The 15,821-nt window shown below is 53.2% G+C and overlaps 1 protein-coding gene across 13 annotated transcripts in view; it reads left to right on the forward strand.

The window, feature by feature from the left end:
• The window catches only part of LOC112835747 (janus kinase and microtubule-interacting protein 1), a 253,704-nt gene that overhangs the window by 46,228 nt on the left and 191,655 nt on the right, over nucleotides 1–15,821 (forward strand). For all 13 annotated transcript variants that reach the window (XR_012377838.1, XR_012377836.1, XR_012377839.1 and 10 more), the window contains exon 2: nucleotides 15,023–15,288. Coding sequence is in view for 8 of the 13 variants with exons in the window: in XM_073891406.1 (XP_073747507.1) it covers nucleotides 15,160–15,288 (129 nt within the window). In the remaining 5 variants the exon portion in view is untranslated. The remainder of the gene's footprint in view (nucleotides 1–15,022; nucleotides 15,289–15,821) is intronic.

Raw genomic sequence — 15,821 nt, forward strand, 5'->3', positions numbered from 1 at the left:
TCTTGAGTTGGCTCTTCCTTGGAAATCTAAATTCATTACCTTGGTTTGGCTCTTGACTAGTACTAATCACCATCAAAAGTAAGAAAAGCAGGAAGGAAAAGGGTAACTAGGGATCACTGAACAGGGGGTGATGGCAGGGCTGCGTCTGGCTGTGTGAGTGCAGGCAGTGGCTTGGCCTCTCTGTGCCTCTGTTGTTTCTTGTACAAGGTATGGAAAATGAGCCCTCCTTCTCAGGAGCTTGATAGGGTTAAAGGGATGACCCCTTGCCGACACTTAGCATTTCTAACCCTGTGGTGCTTCCCTCATTCCTGCTCCCGGAGGGAGGAAGGTGTTACCACTGGGATGCTAAAATAGGATTTCCAAAAGTGCTTACATGTTTTCCTGGTTATTTGGGTTTAAACAAACCAAAATACGGGTTTATGGATGCCTGCTGGGAGTCCGAGCACTTCTGTATGTGCTGGAAGGAGCTGTTCTTTTATTGTGAGATTTTCCCCACATCCACCATTTCTCAATTCCCATGACCCCAGTCTCCGCCACGGTGTTGGTTGATAATTCGAAAATGTGTGTAAGAACTTCCTTGAGAGCTGGAAGTGCTTCTGGGCAGTGGTTGGGGAGGAGCCAGTGGACCCAGCTTTCAAAGGTTTGGGTTCAAGTGCAGGCTGGCCACGGCTCTCTGTACCTCTGTTTTCTCCATTGTGAAATGGGGCCATAAGTGCTTCCCCAGGCAGGCTGTGGCGGTTGATGCAATGATATGTGGGGGCTAGATTATGTCACTCCGCAAAGTGCTATGTACACAATGGCATTTTGATTCAGGAAGGGCCAGGCTGGGCCTGCTGGGAAGTGCCCGTCCCTGGAACGGGCTGGATCAGCTCTGGTGACAACCCATAGCTTGAGAATGGGAGAGGAGTGGTTCCCGAGGAGACTAAGCAGCCCTGCCCCAGCCCCTTCCAGACTCCAAGCAGATGGACCATCCAGCTTGCTTCTGTCTCTGCGCCAGGTCCTGCCAGTCTGGCTGGGCCAGCTCATCTGTCGCCTCCTTCATGGAAGGCACCTCCCTGGCCTCTGGGAATCCACAGCGGCTATCCCTCCTCTTCTGTTTTGGGCCGTGACCACTCGTGGGCACCTCACCCTTGCCCTGCTGGACTTGAAGAGCTGGTGGAAGAGGTTGGGAAGAGGTCTCTAGCGCTGTGCAGTGTCTGGTAGCATCTGTGTGCGTGGAGGAGGGCATTGCGGTGTTTCTTGTGTGCGCATGTGGTCATCCATCTCACAGGCATGTGCCCTCTGCCTTTACTTGGGTGCCTAGCCAGCCAGGCTCTCCAAAGGTGGAGGGACACTGAGGCCTCGCCAACCAGGAGTGCCTGGTCTGGTGGGGCGGACATGTGTGCTAATGCAGCACGATCGGGGCTGTGAGGAGGGGAAGCTCAGGGTGCTGTGGTGTGCAGAGGACACCCCCTCCGGCCTGAAGGTGGGGAGTGGTATCAGTGCTAGCCATCCGAGGAGGTAATGCCCAAACTGAATTTTGAAGAAGATGGATAGGTGGGAAAGGGAGGGAAGGGCATTCTAGGAAGAGAGTATCAGCTAGGTTTGGTGAGGCAGTGCTGCGTAACAAAGGAGCCCCCAAAGATCAGTTCTGGGTCATGCATGCTCTGGTGCACGTCCCCTGGGCTCCCCTCCAGTGGGTGATCTCAGGGGTCCTGTGCTCCCATCTGGTCCCACCATCATCTCAACATGAGGCTTCTCAGGTCCCTGCAGCCAGGGAGAGAGAGAAGAGGAGTCACTCGGGCTGTTCTGTGCCTCAGCCCCGCAGTGACACAAGTCACTGCTGCTTGCACACCACTGGCCCGGGCTGGTCACATGACCCCCACCCACTGCAGGGGAATCTGGGAAGTGGAGGGAAGCAGGTGGGGGGTTTGCCGAGCACACAGGGAACCCACTTCCAGAGGTACCCAGGCCCTGGAGAATGCAGCATCGATGGGAATTACAGTCCCAGGACCTTCAGCTCTGCCGGAACGCATAAAACACCGACTCCCTCCCCTCCACACAACTCCTGGGCATGAATATCATGGGTGGAAAAGAGACCAGGGGAAGGAACAGAGCTCAGGGGGTAAAGGGAATCTGATTATAACATGTCGGGAAGGGTTATGTTCTTTGGTGATTTTTATGTTTTTAAGGAATTGGGTTTAACATTGGCCCCATCTCCTTGATCTCCTTCTGTCCCTCTCAGAGTATAAATAAAATGGAGTACGTATGGTAGGCTTTTTCATATGAAAGTGAACCTTTTATGTTTATGACTCTTCGAAGCCTTTCAAAGAAATTGTGCACAGAGTTACCTTCCTGTTACTTTGGCAGTGTTGGGGAAGCGGGGCCGAGGTCTGTTCACAAAATATCCAAGAGCACAGGCAGAAAATTTGTGCTCAGCTAACTTCCCCATTCTTATTGGCAAGGGCTCTGTCTCTGCTTGTGATTTTTTTTTTTAAAGATTTTATTTATTTATTTGACAGAGAGATAGAGAACACAATTAGAGTGGCAGTCAGAGGGAGAGGGAGAAGCAGTCTCTCCGCCGAGCAGGGAGCTGGACATGGGGCTCGATCCCAAGACCACAGGATCATGACCCGAGCTGAAGGCAGCCGCTTAGCTGACTGAGCCACCCAGGAGCCCCTCTGCTTGTGATTTTAATTTAGATTTATCCTTATGATTTTTTTCTGTTCTTACGGGCCGCATTGCTTCCTAATGGGCTTCTGGAGTACCATTTGTATAATGCAATTTTTATCTTACTGAATTTATTACAAAGATCTTTCTTCAGGTGGGGTTTGCTATCTTGGTTGTAGGTGAGAGATCATCAGCATCGAGAGATCCACGGTGACTGGGAGTTCATTAGAGCTTTGTTTCCTTTAGCTCACCGTGAGCGTGCAGAAGTCCGCTGGCTCTGTGGCAGCCTTGTGGGTCTTGAAGTTCAGTGTTGATTGTAGACGACACATAGGTGTGTCTTGTTTTTCCACCCACTCTGGCAGTCCCTGTCTTCTCATTGGTGCAGCTAGACCCCTGATAGTTCAGTGATTATCAATATAGCTGGAGTCATATCTACCATATCTGTTACTTTTCTATTTGCCTACTTTTGTTTTCTGCCCTTTTCCTGCCTTCTGTGGTTTTGACGGAGCATCTGTGTGTCCCATTTTCTCTGTTTCCCCAGTGTATTGGTTGTACAAGCACACCTTGTTCTGTTGAGCTATGCTTTGTTATGCTTTGTAGATATTGCATTTTTTTTTCCCAAATGGAAGGTTTGTGGCAACCCTGAGTCAAGCCAATCTATTGGCACCATTTTTCCGACAGCATTTGCCCACTTCATGTCTCTGCATCACGTTTTGGTAATTCTCACAATATTTCAAACATTTTCATTATTATATTTGTTAGGGTGATCTATGATCAGAGATTATGACTTGCTGAAAGCTCTGATGATGGTTTTAGCAATAAAGTATTTTTTAATTAAGGTATGTGCATTTTTTTTAGATATAATGCTGTTGCACATGCAACAGATTACAGTATGGTGTGAACATAACTTTTATATGGACTGGGAAACCAAAGGGAGTCGTTTGACTCCCTTTACTGAGATGTTGACTTCATTGCAGCGGTCTGGAACCAGACCTGCAATATCTCCAAGGTGTGCCTCTATTTCTTCTTTAGCTTTTTAAAGTGGTAGCACTGGGTGTTATACGCAACTGATAAATCATTGAATAGTACATCTGAAACTAATGATGTACTCTACATTGGCTAATTGAATTTAAATAAAAAAATAAAGTGGTAGCCTTAGAATTTGCAATAGACATGTGCAGCCAATCCGAGTCCCTTTTCATACAATACCATGTGACTTCATGTACAGCGTAAGCACCTTCAACAAAGTCTTCCTGTTTCCGTCCTCCCATTCCTTGTCACAATGCTGTCATTCATGTCACTCATCCAGAAGCTGTCATCATGTAATCAAATATTACATGTATTACATGATGACAGTTACTATTTTTATCTGTTAGATCAATTGAGAATAAGAAAAATTAAAGTTTTTATTTTTCCTTCATTTATTCCTTGTCTGGCTCTCTTCCTTTTCCTGTGTAGATCTGTGTTTCTTTAGAAAATTTATTTATTTTGTTTTTGTTTTTGTTTTTAGATCTGTATCTCTGACCTATGACATCTTTCTTCTCTCAGAACTTCCTGTAACTTTTGCTTTTTGCCAGGAAGATCTACTGGTGACAAATTTCTTCAAATTTTTTTTGTCAGAAAAAGTCTTTACTTCTCCTTCACTTTTGAAAGATAATTTCACAAGGTATAGAATTTTAGGTTGGTGGGATTTTCTCTTAACACTTGACTTCACTCCATTCTCTTCTCGCTCGCATGGTTTCTGAGGAGAAGTCGGATATAATTCTTTTTTTTTTTAAATTTTTAAAAATTTTATTATGTTATGTTAATCACCATACATCACATCATTAGTTTTTGATGTAGTGTTCCATGATTCATTGTTTGCGTATAACACCCAGTGCTCCATTCAGTACGTGCCCTCTTTAATACCCATCGGATATAATTCTTACCTTTGTTCCCCTATAGGTAAGGTGTTTTCCACCCCCTGGCATCTTTCAAGATTTTTTTAGTTGTCTTTGATTTTCCTCAGTTTGCATATGATATGCCTACGTGTCGGGTTTTTGATATTTATCCTGTTTGGTGTTCTGTGAGCTTCGTGGATATTTGGTTTGGTGTCTGCCATTAATTTTTGGAAATTCCCAGACAGTGTGGGTACAAATATTTCTTCTGTTCCTTTCTCTCTCTCTTCTATTTCTGGTATTCCTATTATATATTTGTTACCCCTTTTGTAATTATCCCCCCGTTCTGGGATACTCTGTTCTGTTTCAGTCATAGTTTTCCTTGCTGTTCGGTTTGGAATGGTTTTATGGCCCTATCTTCAGACTCACTGATTCTTTCCCCAGCTGGGTCCAGTCTACTAATGAGTTCCTCAGAGGTGTTCTTCGTTTCCATTATAGTGTTTTGTTTTGTTCTTTTTTTCCTTTAGTATTTCTTTTCAGTCCTTTCTTAGAGCTTCCATGTTGGCTTACTTTAGCCATCTATTATTGCATATTGTCTACTTTTTCTGTTAGAGCCCATAGCATGTTGATCATACTTATTTTAAAGTCCTGGTCTGATCATTCCTGCATCACTGCCGTATCTTAGCCTGGCTTTGATACTCGCTCTGTCTCTTCAAACTGGGTTTTGTATGCCTTGTAATGCTGTCGTTGTTGAAGGCTGGACAGGAGGTCTTTGATAAAGGGAATCTGAGCTGATTCCCATGGAGGTTTCTGCTCTGGTAGGGTTGTTATTCTCAGTATCCATCTGTCTGCCTCTCCAAGTTTTGCCGTGTGATCTCAGTTCTCAGATGGATATAAGAAAAGTTACTGATTTTCAGTTTCTTCAGCTTTTTCCTTGTTGTGCGGATGGAAGTGGTGACTTCCAGGCTCCTTACATGCCAGACCAGAAACTGGAGGTTAGATTCAGTTCTTTCTAGATTCCCCCCTCCTCCCCTCTTTCCCTCCACCGTTTCCTGCCCTGCTCTTCCATTCCCTGCTCTGTTCCTCCCTCCTGTGTATGCCCCCACCCCCTTCACATCGGGCAGGACTTTGCTAAAGCGGCCGCAGGTTAGGTGACTGCACAGTGTTGCCCTGATTAGAGGTTACTCTGTTTTTTTTGGGGGGGGGATGGCATCATGAGTTCAGACCTGAGCTCCGTGCATTGTTGGCTGTGAGGTCTGGTGCTTTGAGAGGACTCCCTTCCCTGAACTTGGCTGCATTTTACTCCTTTGGGACATATCAAGATGGACATGCTAGGGCCAGGTGATAGAGGTCGTCCGAAGATTCCTGATGAAGGCAGTGTCCTCATGGTGTCCAGCTGTTGGTGGGTCAGCTGCAGCCCTCCACCTGGGCCTTGAGCTTTAGCCATGACCATGCTTGTTCTGTGACTGGGGTGAGGATAACAAGTGACAGTGGCCGGTGGTGTCTGACTAGAGATGGAGGTGTGGTGGCCCATGGAAGAGTCTCATTGTGCCCTTCTGTGGCTGTATTTAGGATGCAGAGTGGCGTTCCTCCTACCTGTGTGTGGAGATGTTGAAAGGAGCAGACAGGCAGAGGTCTGCAAGGAGGGGGCTTTGGGCAGGAGAGACTGTGAGCATCATGGGGCAGGGCAGGGTGTGGCTTTCTCAGTATTGTGTCACCGCACCACGCGTGGTGCCTGTGGGTAGGATGTGGGCAGTAAACTCGTGCTGGATGCATTCAACCAGCCGAGCTCCTCTGCTCATGGCTCTGTTTGCCCAAGAACAAGACCCAAGGTACTTGATGCTCAGTGTCCTGTCTTTGTGCTGCAGCCATGTTTAAACACCGAGGGAGCCTGGCTGGCAGGGGGAGGGGCCAGCTAACATGTGACCTGAGCCCACCTTTGGGTGCCCCCATCTCTGCCCACACACATGCCAGTCCTTATGTGGTTATACTTGGCTTCATGGAATGAGGGTTGTTTTTACCAAGTACTCAGGAAACCTGTGTCTCTTGAGGGATCTCTTGCGTCCTTCTGCCTGAACTTTGTGACTGAACCATGGAGATGGGCGCGAAAGGAGCACGTCACGTCCAGCGGACATCCAAAGAGGGGTCCTGATGTTTTGGGCACCTGCTCTGGGCTGGTACTGGAGACTCATTCAGTCAGGTGGTTTATAAATGGAGGAGCTGAGACTCTACAGGGCCAGGCTGAGCAAACAAGTAGGCAAGGGAGTGGGGGGCTGGTGGGGGGCCTTGCCAGCCAGACCTCCCACTGCGAGGTCATGTTGGTGCTCTCCCCTGAGGCATTGGGGACTGGGAAGCTTCGTTGTTATTATTGCCATTATCACTGGTGGTGTTTTGTTAATTTTCTGCACTGGGGTGGGATGTGGGGACTTCCACTTCCAAAGGCGCCCTGGGCAGGGGTGGTGGCTCGGAGGTGAGGGGCAGGGAGACTGTTTAAGGCTTTTGAGGTCCACAGGGCTGCAGGTGGTGGGGTGAGGGGACCCAGGAGAGCTCCAGAGGGAACCTGGCAGATAACACTGTGGGGCTTAGGTGGTGCCTGTGGGGGCGAGGTGTGGCAGGTGGCCATTCTTCTGCCCCCATTTGAAGATACACAGGCACCACCACACAGTCTCCAATTGTGGGACGGACTCCCAGGCCACGCCTGGGACCTGGTGTCAGTGAAGACTCCCCTTCACTCCCTCCTCCCAGCGTGTCCTGAGTTCACTGCAGTGCGTACCGCCACGGTGCCCTGTCTCCACGGCGAGCATCTGCCATCCAGGAGCAGTAAAGATCTCCGCTTCACAGATGAAGAAACTGAGGCCCAGAGAATTCAGGTGACTTACCCCAGATCAGAGGGTTAGATCTGTTTGGGATTTAAATCCACGTCTGCCAGGCTCTTTTCTAACCATGTGACCGTCTAGTTACTTACTGTATTTGGGCCTCAAATTCTCCACCCACAAGATGGGGGTAATAATAGGACCCACATCATAGTCGTGAGAGGCTTGCTTGAGATTGTCTTGTGTGGGGCTGGTCGAGGTATCTGGTGTAAGTTTGTGCTCCAGAAACACTGCTTCTTCTGATCTCATGTTACCTGGAGAAGAGAAGGTTCCAGGAGTATGACTGAGTTTCCACATCACTGAAGGGCCCCTCTGTGGGGAAGGGAGAATGGATTCCCTCTGGGTAGCTTCTGAGTGCTGGAAGGGGCCCGGGGGAGAAGTTACAAGGGGCCCTTTTGTTTGTTTTGTTTCTTTTAGGCTTGAAACAGGAGGTGCTTCCCAGAGCCTAGGGGCTGCCCTAGGGGAGCAGGTGTCCCCATGGCTGCGGGGGGGGGGCTTCCTGTCCTGGGGAGAACTGTGGAGAAGGCACCGAGGAGGGGATTCTTGTGGGGCCTGGAGGGCAGGAGGTGACAGGTGGGGCCTTGGAGTCCCAGCTTCTTAGGGACTGGGAGTCCTGCATCCCGCGGCTAATCGGGTCTTCATGTGTGTGATTTGTTCATCACACAGTGAAGGGCCCATTTCTGGGACACTTCATGGCCTTCCAAGTACTTTCACACCCATTGTCCCATTTGGTCCTCACCGATGTGCCAGCGAGGGTGCCGCACTGACGCGGCCCTGGCAGGCAGGGTGGGCCACTGATTCCCCTGCCAGCCAGGGCCTGCAGTCTCTGCCCTGTCACCCTCGGGCACAGCGTATGCCCCTTTGTCTCCCCCACTTACCCCCTTTCCTTCCAGAACAGCCAGCTTCTCAGCAAACCTAGCTGTGTGGCTTTCTGGTGTGTGTGTGTGTGTCTCGGAGGCGCAGTTTCTTCATCTCTAAATCAGGAGGACAGCTGTGGCCCTGCCTCCCCGCAGGGAGGCTCTGTGGCTCGGCTGGGGTGAGGTGGGCCTGGGTGGGCAGCCAGTGGACGAGTTGGAGGGGCTCCCCTGCCCGTGTGGGGCCAGAGCCCTCTGAGCCTGACTCCCCCTGATGGAGAACGGGAATTGCGGTCCCATGCAGCCCCCTTGCTCCCAGCCTGCATCCCTGTGCTGCCCCAGTTTGACGTGGCAATCCCCAAGGCAGCCGGGCTTTCCATCACTGGAGACTCCTTACAGGCCTCACGAGATGCCCGGGACCCCTCCGTGGGAATTCTGCTCAGCGGGCTGGAGAGACCTGCCTGCACAACCCAGAAACACTTCTCCTGCACATGTGGGGTTTTCCTGTCCGGGTCAGAGCTGTTGGGCTAGTGGGCGTGTGCATGTGTGGTGTGTGTGTGTGTGCGTGCACGCACGTGTGTGTGGCATGTAGTGTGTGTGGTGTATATGTGGTGTGTGCAAATGTGTGTGTAGTGTGTATGGTGTGCAGTAGGTGTGTTGTGTAGTGTGTATAGTGTGTGTGTTGTGTGTAGCACGTGTAGTGTGTATGTGTAGTGTGTGTGGTGTGTGTTGTATATATGTGTGTTGTGTGTAGTTTGGGTGTGGTGTGTAGTGTGTATAGTGTGTAGTGTGGGTGTGGTGTGTAGTGTGTGTACATATGTGTGTTTAGTGTGTGTTGTATGTGCAGTGTGTGTGGTGTGTATATGTGGGTGTACGGTGTATAGTGTATGTGTAGTGTGTTTATATATGTGGTGTGTAGTGTGTGTGTGGTGTGTAGTGTATGTATGTGGTGTGTAGTGTATATGTAGCATGTGTGTATAGCGCGGGTTTGTGGGTGTGGTGTGTGTATAGCATGTGTGTAGCGTGTGTGTGGGGTGGGTGTGTAGCATGTGTGTGGTGTGTAGCGTGGTGTGTGGGTGTGGTGTGTGTAGTGTGTGTAGCGTGTGTGTGAGAGCGTGTGTGTGTAGCGTGTGTATAACGTGTGTGGGGGCGTGTGTGTGTAGCGCGGGTGTGTGGGTGTGGTGTGTGTGGTGTGTGTGTACTGCAGGGGTGTGTGTGTGTGTGTGTGGCGCGCATCTCTGGGAGCCCCGCTGCCGGCCCTGGACTCTGCAGAGCGCCTGCCCAGAGCCATACACCTTCATCTCCCGCCCTGGCTGCGGCGGTGGAGGCTGGGAGGCGGGGGTTCCAACTGGGGGGCAGGGGTGTCGGGGGGGGAGCTGGGGAGAGCCGCTGCTGCCCCGTCACCTCACAGAGCGGAGAGAGACCCTCTGTCCCTGAGGGCACGCACTGCATTCACGGGGTGCCACATGACCCAGTCACCCCCCGAAGCCCCCCCATCACATTGGCCCGTACAGGTCTGCCACATGAGGTGGGGCACGCGGACGTGGGGGGTGTGGGGGGGGTGTGCGGGGTGTCTGTGCGCGCTGCGCGTGCGGGGCCTGCACTGCAGCCGCCCCTCCCTGCCACACCGGGGCTCTCAGGGGCTCGCCTGGCCGCAGGAGGAGCAACCTGGGCCGGAGGAGGAAGTCTGCAGGGCGCGGCCCCGTGGCGCTCAGGTCGGCAGCTGGGAGAGTGCCCCAGCGGCCTGAGTCCCCAGCTGGCGGGAGCGGGCGGCCCTGTCTGCAGGGAGGGGCTGGACGTCTGGGGCTTGCGTGGGCCCCTGGGATGGCAGGATCCTAAAAAGCAAGGCGAGGGGGGGGACCCCAGCTGCTGTGATGAATGACATCATCTGCTGGACAGTGGGAGCCGGCGCGGGGCCCATGGCGTCCTCGTGGGGTGCTGTCCACTCCAGGGCCTCTGAAGCCCCAGGTAAGCTCCGCTGACCACCTGCTGAGAGGAGGGGAGCCTCCGGGTCTCCTCTCCCCTCTGGGTTGCCTCTCCCTCTGTGACCCCAGGCAGGCAGGTAAGCCCCTGACCTGTGTGGGCTTCAGTTTCCCCATCTGTAAATGGAGTTTGTCTCCTGTGACCACCCCTGCCCCAGCAGGCCTGCAGGCCTGGAGATGGTGGAGCAAAGGCACCTAGAGTCATCCGGTGTGGCTTGGGCCACGACGACCCCCACCCCCCACCTTGCCTCTGGGGATAAAGGAGGCGTGGAGGAGGTGTGGCCCGAGGTGAGTCCTGGGGACGGTCAGGAGAACACACGGTGTAGCTTGCTAACCTTGTATGTAAAGCACGAGATAACAGGCTCCGAGAGAGGGGCTGGCGATTTGCCTGTGGTGTGGTGTGCACTAGCCTTGGGCGGTATTTGCGGAGCCTCCGTGGGGCTTCTCTGTCAGTACTGGGCTGTGCCATCTGCTCAGTGGGCTGTCATGAGTTTGGAAGGCCCCTGGTACGGAGTGGGCACCGAGCTCATCTCAGGTCGGAGAATGACCTGTTGTTGCTCCCACGGGGGAGGCCCTCGTGGAGATCAGCAGCTGTGGGGCTGATTGCAAGGATACCAAGTGGCACCCTGAGCCTCGGGCCGGACCAGCCATGGTGTGTTCCTGGCAAGGAAGCCAGCCGCATGGGGCCCACCGAAGCCCCGAGTTTGTCTTAAGCCCATAGCTTTGGGTACTGTCTCCTTCTGTGTCCCCGCATCTCAACCTTTACTGAGGCCCGGGCCTGAGAGTGAGTGTTGGTGTTAGTTCATTGCAGGCTCGGTGTTTGCTCACTGGAATTTATTCATCTTGGAAACACAGAGCTTGGAGTTTGGGCGGAGCACTGGGAGAGGCCCTACAAAGATGGAAGTCAAGATCCCACCCTCATAGGGGCTGACAGACGGGCAAACAGGGCAGCCCTCAGCCACCCTGGCAGCTCAGAGGAGGTGCCCGACCATGGGCTCATTGGGGGAGGCTTCCTGGAGGAGGCAAGAACTGGGCCGTCCGTCCCCAGGCATGGCCCGCCTTCTGGGTGTCTGGCCTGTCCCACTGCCGTCTGTCTCTGCCCTTTGGCCCTTCTGCTTCTTGGGGCCTTGAAAGGCAGGCTGGGAGACTAGGGGGCCTTGGGGTCCAGCTGGCCAGGGTGTCTGAGAACAGCTGGAGTCTGGGACTGGCCCTGAGACTGCCAGCCGCTGTTCTCGTGGTCCCCCAGATGCTCCTGGTGTGCTGTCCCTGCATGGGCCGGGTCTCCTCTCCCCCCCTCCCCTGGGCTTGCTGTCCCAGGGCCTCCCTGAGGAGTAGAACTGTTTCACTGCCTGCATCTCGCGTGCTGTGCTGCCTCGGGTGGGTGCTTGACCTCCCTGAGGCCCAGATGCCTCATCTGCTGCGCCTTCCTCCCTGGCATCTTCAGTGTTCCTGGGAGGGTCTGCTGGGGAAGGAAATGGGCCTTCAGGTTGTACTAGGGCCACTGAGAAGCGGGGACAGCGTGACACCAGATGGGCCACACCTTGACGTGGCCCCTTCCAATGGTGCCTAGTCTTAGCACCTGTTTTCCTAACCTTCATGGAGATTACTGGGAGGCTAGCCTTGCTCCTCCTAATAAATTTGGCTTCATTTTGTTTGGTGAGTGTCTTCACTGGGCTGAGCATGGATATGGATCCCAGCAATCCCCACACATCCCTGTGAGGTCAGTGCCATGGATCCCATTAAACAGATGGGAATACCAAGGTGTAGAGAAGTTCCGTGACTCTTGCAGAACCATCCAGTCAGCAAAGCATGAGCTGAGAGGACACACTTAACTGTGAAGGATAGCCCTTTGCTGGGGGACAGCACTTTTCTGGCCCTACAGAACGGCCAGCTCTGTCCCAGGGGGTGTGGCCCGTGTCCTCTCTTCTCGGGTGACCTTTCCCTTGCAGGCAGCCCTTAGAGACTCAGGCAGAGCTGCAGCTGTGTCCGGCTGTGCCTGGAGAGCTGGTCAGCCTCCAGACCAGGCTGTCGCGGCACTGGGGACAGGCCCCACGTGCTTTTCCTTCAGCTTCTTTCTGGTCTCTTTCCCAGCTAGACCCAGATGGTTTTCTGAAACTTGCTTACGTTCCTTTGGAAAAATGGCATCATTTTTTTTTTTTTTCTGTAAAGCAGGAATAGAAATAGAAAATTGATTTATCAGGAAGAGTATAAAGAAGAAGATAAATATCACTTGTCGCTCGGGCCATCACGGCTAACATTTGGGAGGCCTGGCTGTCTGGTCCTCACTGCTGTGTCCCCAGGGCCTGGTGCCCAACAGATACTCAAAAAATATTTGTGACCAAATGGAAACAGTGAATGAGTATTTCTGAAAACTGAGATCAGAAATTATATTTGTTCTTTGGCTCTGTGACATTCACCTTCTCCTTTGGTGTCATCTACTTAACCATCCCTTTGGATGAGCACTGGGTTGCTGGGAAGAACACCTGTGTGTATGGAGAGGCCATATCTCTGGTGAGTCCTTACAGTGCATTCCTAGAGGTGGTGTCGTTGGGCCATGGGACGGAATCAAGGGGAGAGAAGCCTCCCCCATTCTGGTGCAGGATCTGAAGAGTGCTTCCTGCCGTCTCTTTGGGGTGGGGCGCCTTCTGAGCGCTGCTGTGCTGGTAAGGGCAGGCAGGTCAGAGCAGCAAGGAATGAATTATGGATTATGCTCTTATAAGTCACATCAGAGCAAATGGAGTTCATACTTATCTGCAGACACAATGTACCTTTCTGGAATCAATCAGTGGGGATGCTGATTCCCTCTGAATAATCCTGCATGGCGTGTTGAGAAATGCTGCTCCCTCCTGTTCGAGAGGAGTATCACTGGCTTCCACCTCTGCCTTCCCAATCGGCTGGTTTGCACAAACATCCCAGTGCCCCTGGGCACGCTGGACCTCAGCTCACAGACATTGCGGGTCTGCCGCTTGCCGGAAGTGCCGGCATCTGTGAGACCCCACCCAGCTCCCTGTCTGCCTGCCTGTCTCCCGACTCCCACCCCACAAAGCGGCTCCTGCTGAGGCCACTGACCCCCTATTCCTGAATCTGGTGGCCAGTTTCCCCTCCTCATCTTGACCACCTCCTAAAACCCCTTCTTCCCTGAGCCTCTCTGGTCCTCCTTCTGTCTCCAGGCTGCTGGTGTCCGATCTTCCTTGCTGATTTCATGTCTTCTGTTCCACTCCAAAGCCTGGCATTCCTCCATGCTGGAATGTTCTCCTCTTATTCTGCATTCTCTCCCAAGGCGATCTAATCTCATGGCCACCACTGAATCACTCTGTGGCCTTAGGTAGCTTACTAACCCTCTCTGTGCCTGGATTTTTTTCTCATCTCTAAGATGGGCCTAATATCTGTACCTATCTCTCCAGGTGCTGTGAGGACTATATGCTCCCCAACTCCTATCACAGGGCTTGACAGATAATAAGTGCTTCATTCATTCATTCATTCATTCATTCATTCAACAAATGCTTCTGGAGTGCCTCCTGCATGCTGAGCTCTGAGTCCAGGCACAGAGGATGCAGCGAGAATAAAACCGACCCAGGCCCTGCTTGCTTGGAGCTCGCATCATGGCGTAGCATGGTTTGTCATATGGAAAAGAGCAAGAAGGCAGAGCAAGGGGCCTGGGGGATGAGAGATGTGCTGTCAGAGGCAGGGCAGCATGGCGTCAGGCTGGCCCAGGGCTCGGGGTTTGGATTCTGGGTTCAGACTCACCACGTCCAGCCTGGCTGCGGAGCTTGACCGCGTTAATGCTGTTGCCTCCCCTTGGCTATGTGACTCTTGTAGCACTCAGTCTCTCTGTGCCTCAGTTCCTCATCTGTGACACTGGGCAACCTCACCTACCTCACAGGGCAGTTGTGCGGATTAACGAAGGGTGGTCTAGGTGTCACACTCAGGATGCAACAGTCCTAGGTGTCACTCCAGGCCTTGTGTTAAGGGCTTGGGCTTTGCCACCATGTGGGCTGTGAGGGTAGCCCTACCAAACGAAGGGCCCGGGCCTCCCCAGGAGGAATGTGAAAGCTGGTGATGCTGTTAGCTCATCACGACGCCCCTGTCAACTGGGCAGCCGCTTGGGCCTGGCCTGGCAAGCATAGCGGCCTGGAGGGACTGCAGGCGCTTCCACTGGGTGCAGAGCTAGCGGCTCAGGGTGACCAGTGCTGTGCTAGTCTGGGGTCGGGGAGAGGGAGCCACCGACCTTTATGAAGTCAAAAAGGCCATTTTTCAGAGTGCAATCCTCAGATCCTACTCCAGAGTCACCTGGGAGTGTGGATGGAGCATCCGGATTCCTCGGTCCCACCATGCACCTCATGCTCTGAGCTCAGGGCTCCACAGGGACCCGCATTTTGGAACAAGCACCCTTGGTAACTGGGGCTCACTGACGGCTACAGCTGGTGGTTTACAGGTTGCTTGGGGGTGGTGGTGTGATCCCCTCTCGAGAAGGACAGAGGTGCACCAGAACTGCTGAGGGTGTGTTCGCCCAGGAGCATCACCTGGGTGCTCGTGAGAAATGCAAATCAGATTCTCTGGGGTGGGCGCAAGACTCTCCACCTTTACGAGCTTCCGAGAGATTGTGTGGCATCCAGTGTGAGAAGCACTAGGTCAGTGTTGTGAATGGCGGGGCCTCCGTGGGATGAGCAGGTGCGTGGCCCAGGCAGGGAGACCTCAGCCAGCGCTGGCTGCCGTTGTGTTTGAGTGCTCGGGCCAGGACGCCAGCCTCTCTGTCTCTCTGCTAACCTGGACTCCCTCCTCCCCAGCGTCCCAAGTGATGGTGGTTTACACGGAGGACAAGCTGAGCCCTGCACACCTGGTTAGCACGGCGGAGCCCGGAGCTGCACCTGCTGGCTGGTGGGTGTGAACCAAGGGATCTCAGCGTCTCAAGCCAAGAGGAAGCATGTCTAAGAAGAGCCGGAACAAGGGCGAGAGGCCCGAGATGGAGGCTGATGCCGTGCAAATGGCTAACGAGGAGCTGCGGGCCAAGCTGACGAGCATTCAGATCGAGTTCCAGCAGGAAAAGAGCAAGGTGGGAGGGGTGCGGGCCCCCTCGCTCCACGGAGGAGGGGGCGCTGCGAGTTCCCTGGCGGGGGTCTTCCCAGGCTGGGGTTGGGGGTGGGCACTCAACCTTTGAGCCTCACCTTGCCCCTTGGTGAAATGGGTATACCATCAGTGGTGGTACCACATGGGTTCCAATCTCGGCCCCCTCCTGTCTCATTGTGACCTTGGACCAGCTCCATCACTGTCCATCCATGCCATAACGCCCTCACCTGAAAGATGGGGTCATAACTGCCCCTCCCACCCCCAATGGACCTGTGGGTAGGAGTTAGGAGGCGAGGGTACTAAAGAGCTTCCAGCAGAGTCTGGGTCTGGGATGGGGCTGTTGAGCTCTCGTGGGGCGAGAACGAGCTTTGGGGCTGGTCAGTACAGTGCCAGGTTGGGTGCCAGGCAGACTGTAGGCATCCAGGTCAAGTGCACCTGTGACGGGCAGCCTGGCACCGTGGAGGAATAATAACCAGTCAGTTCAAAGTCCTAAAGATCCGGTGTCATGGATTCAGAGCA

Source organism: Callorhinus ursinus, unplaced genomic scaffold, assembly GCF_003265705.2.
Source record: "Callorhinus ursinus isolate GAN/ISIS: 27379988/994484 unplaced genomic scaffold, GSC_fseal_2.0 scaffold4, whole genome shotgun sequence".
NCBI lineage: Eukaryota > Metazoa > Chordata > Mammalia > Carnivora > Otariidae > Callorhinus > Callorhinus ursinus.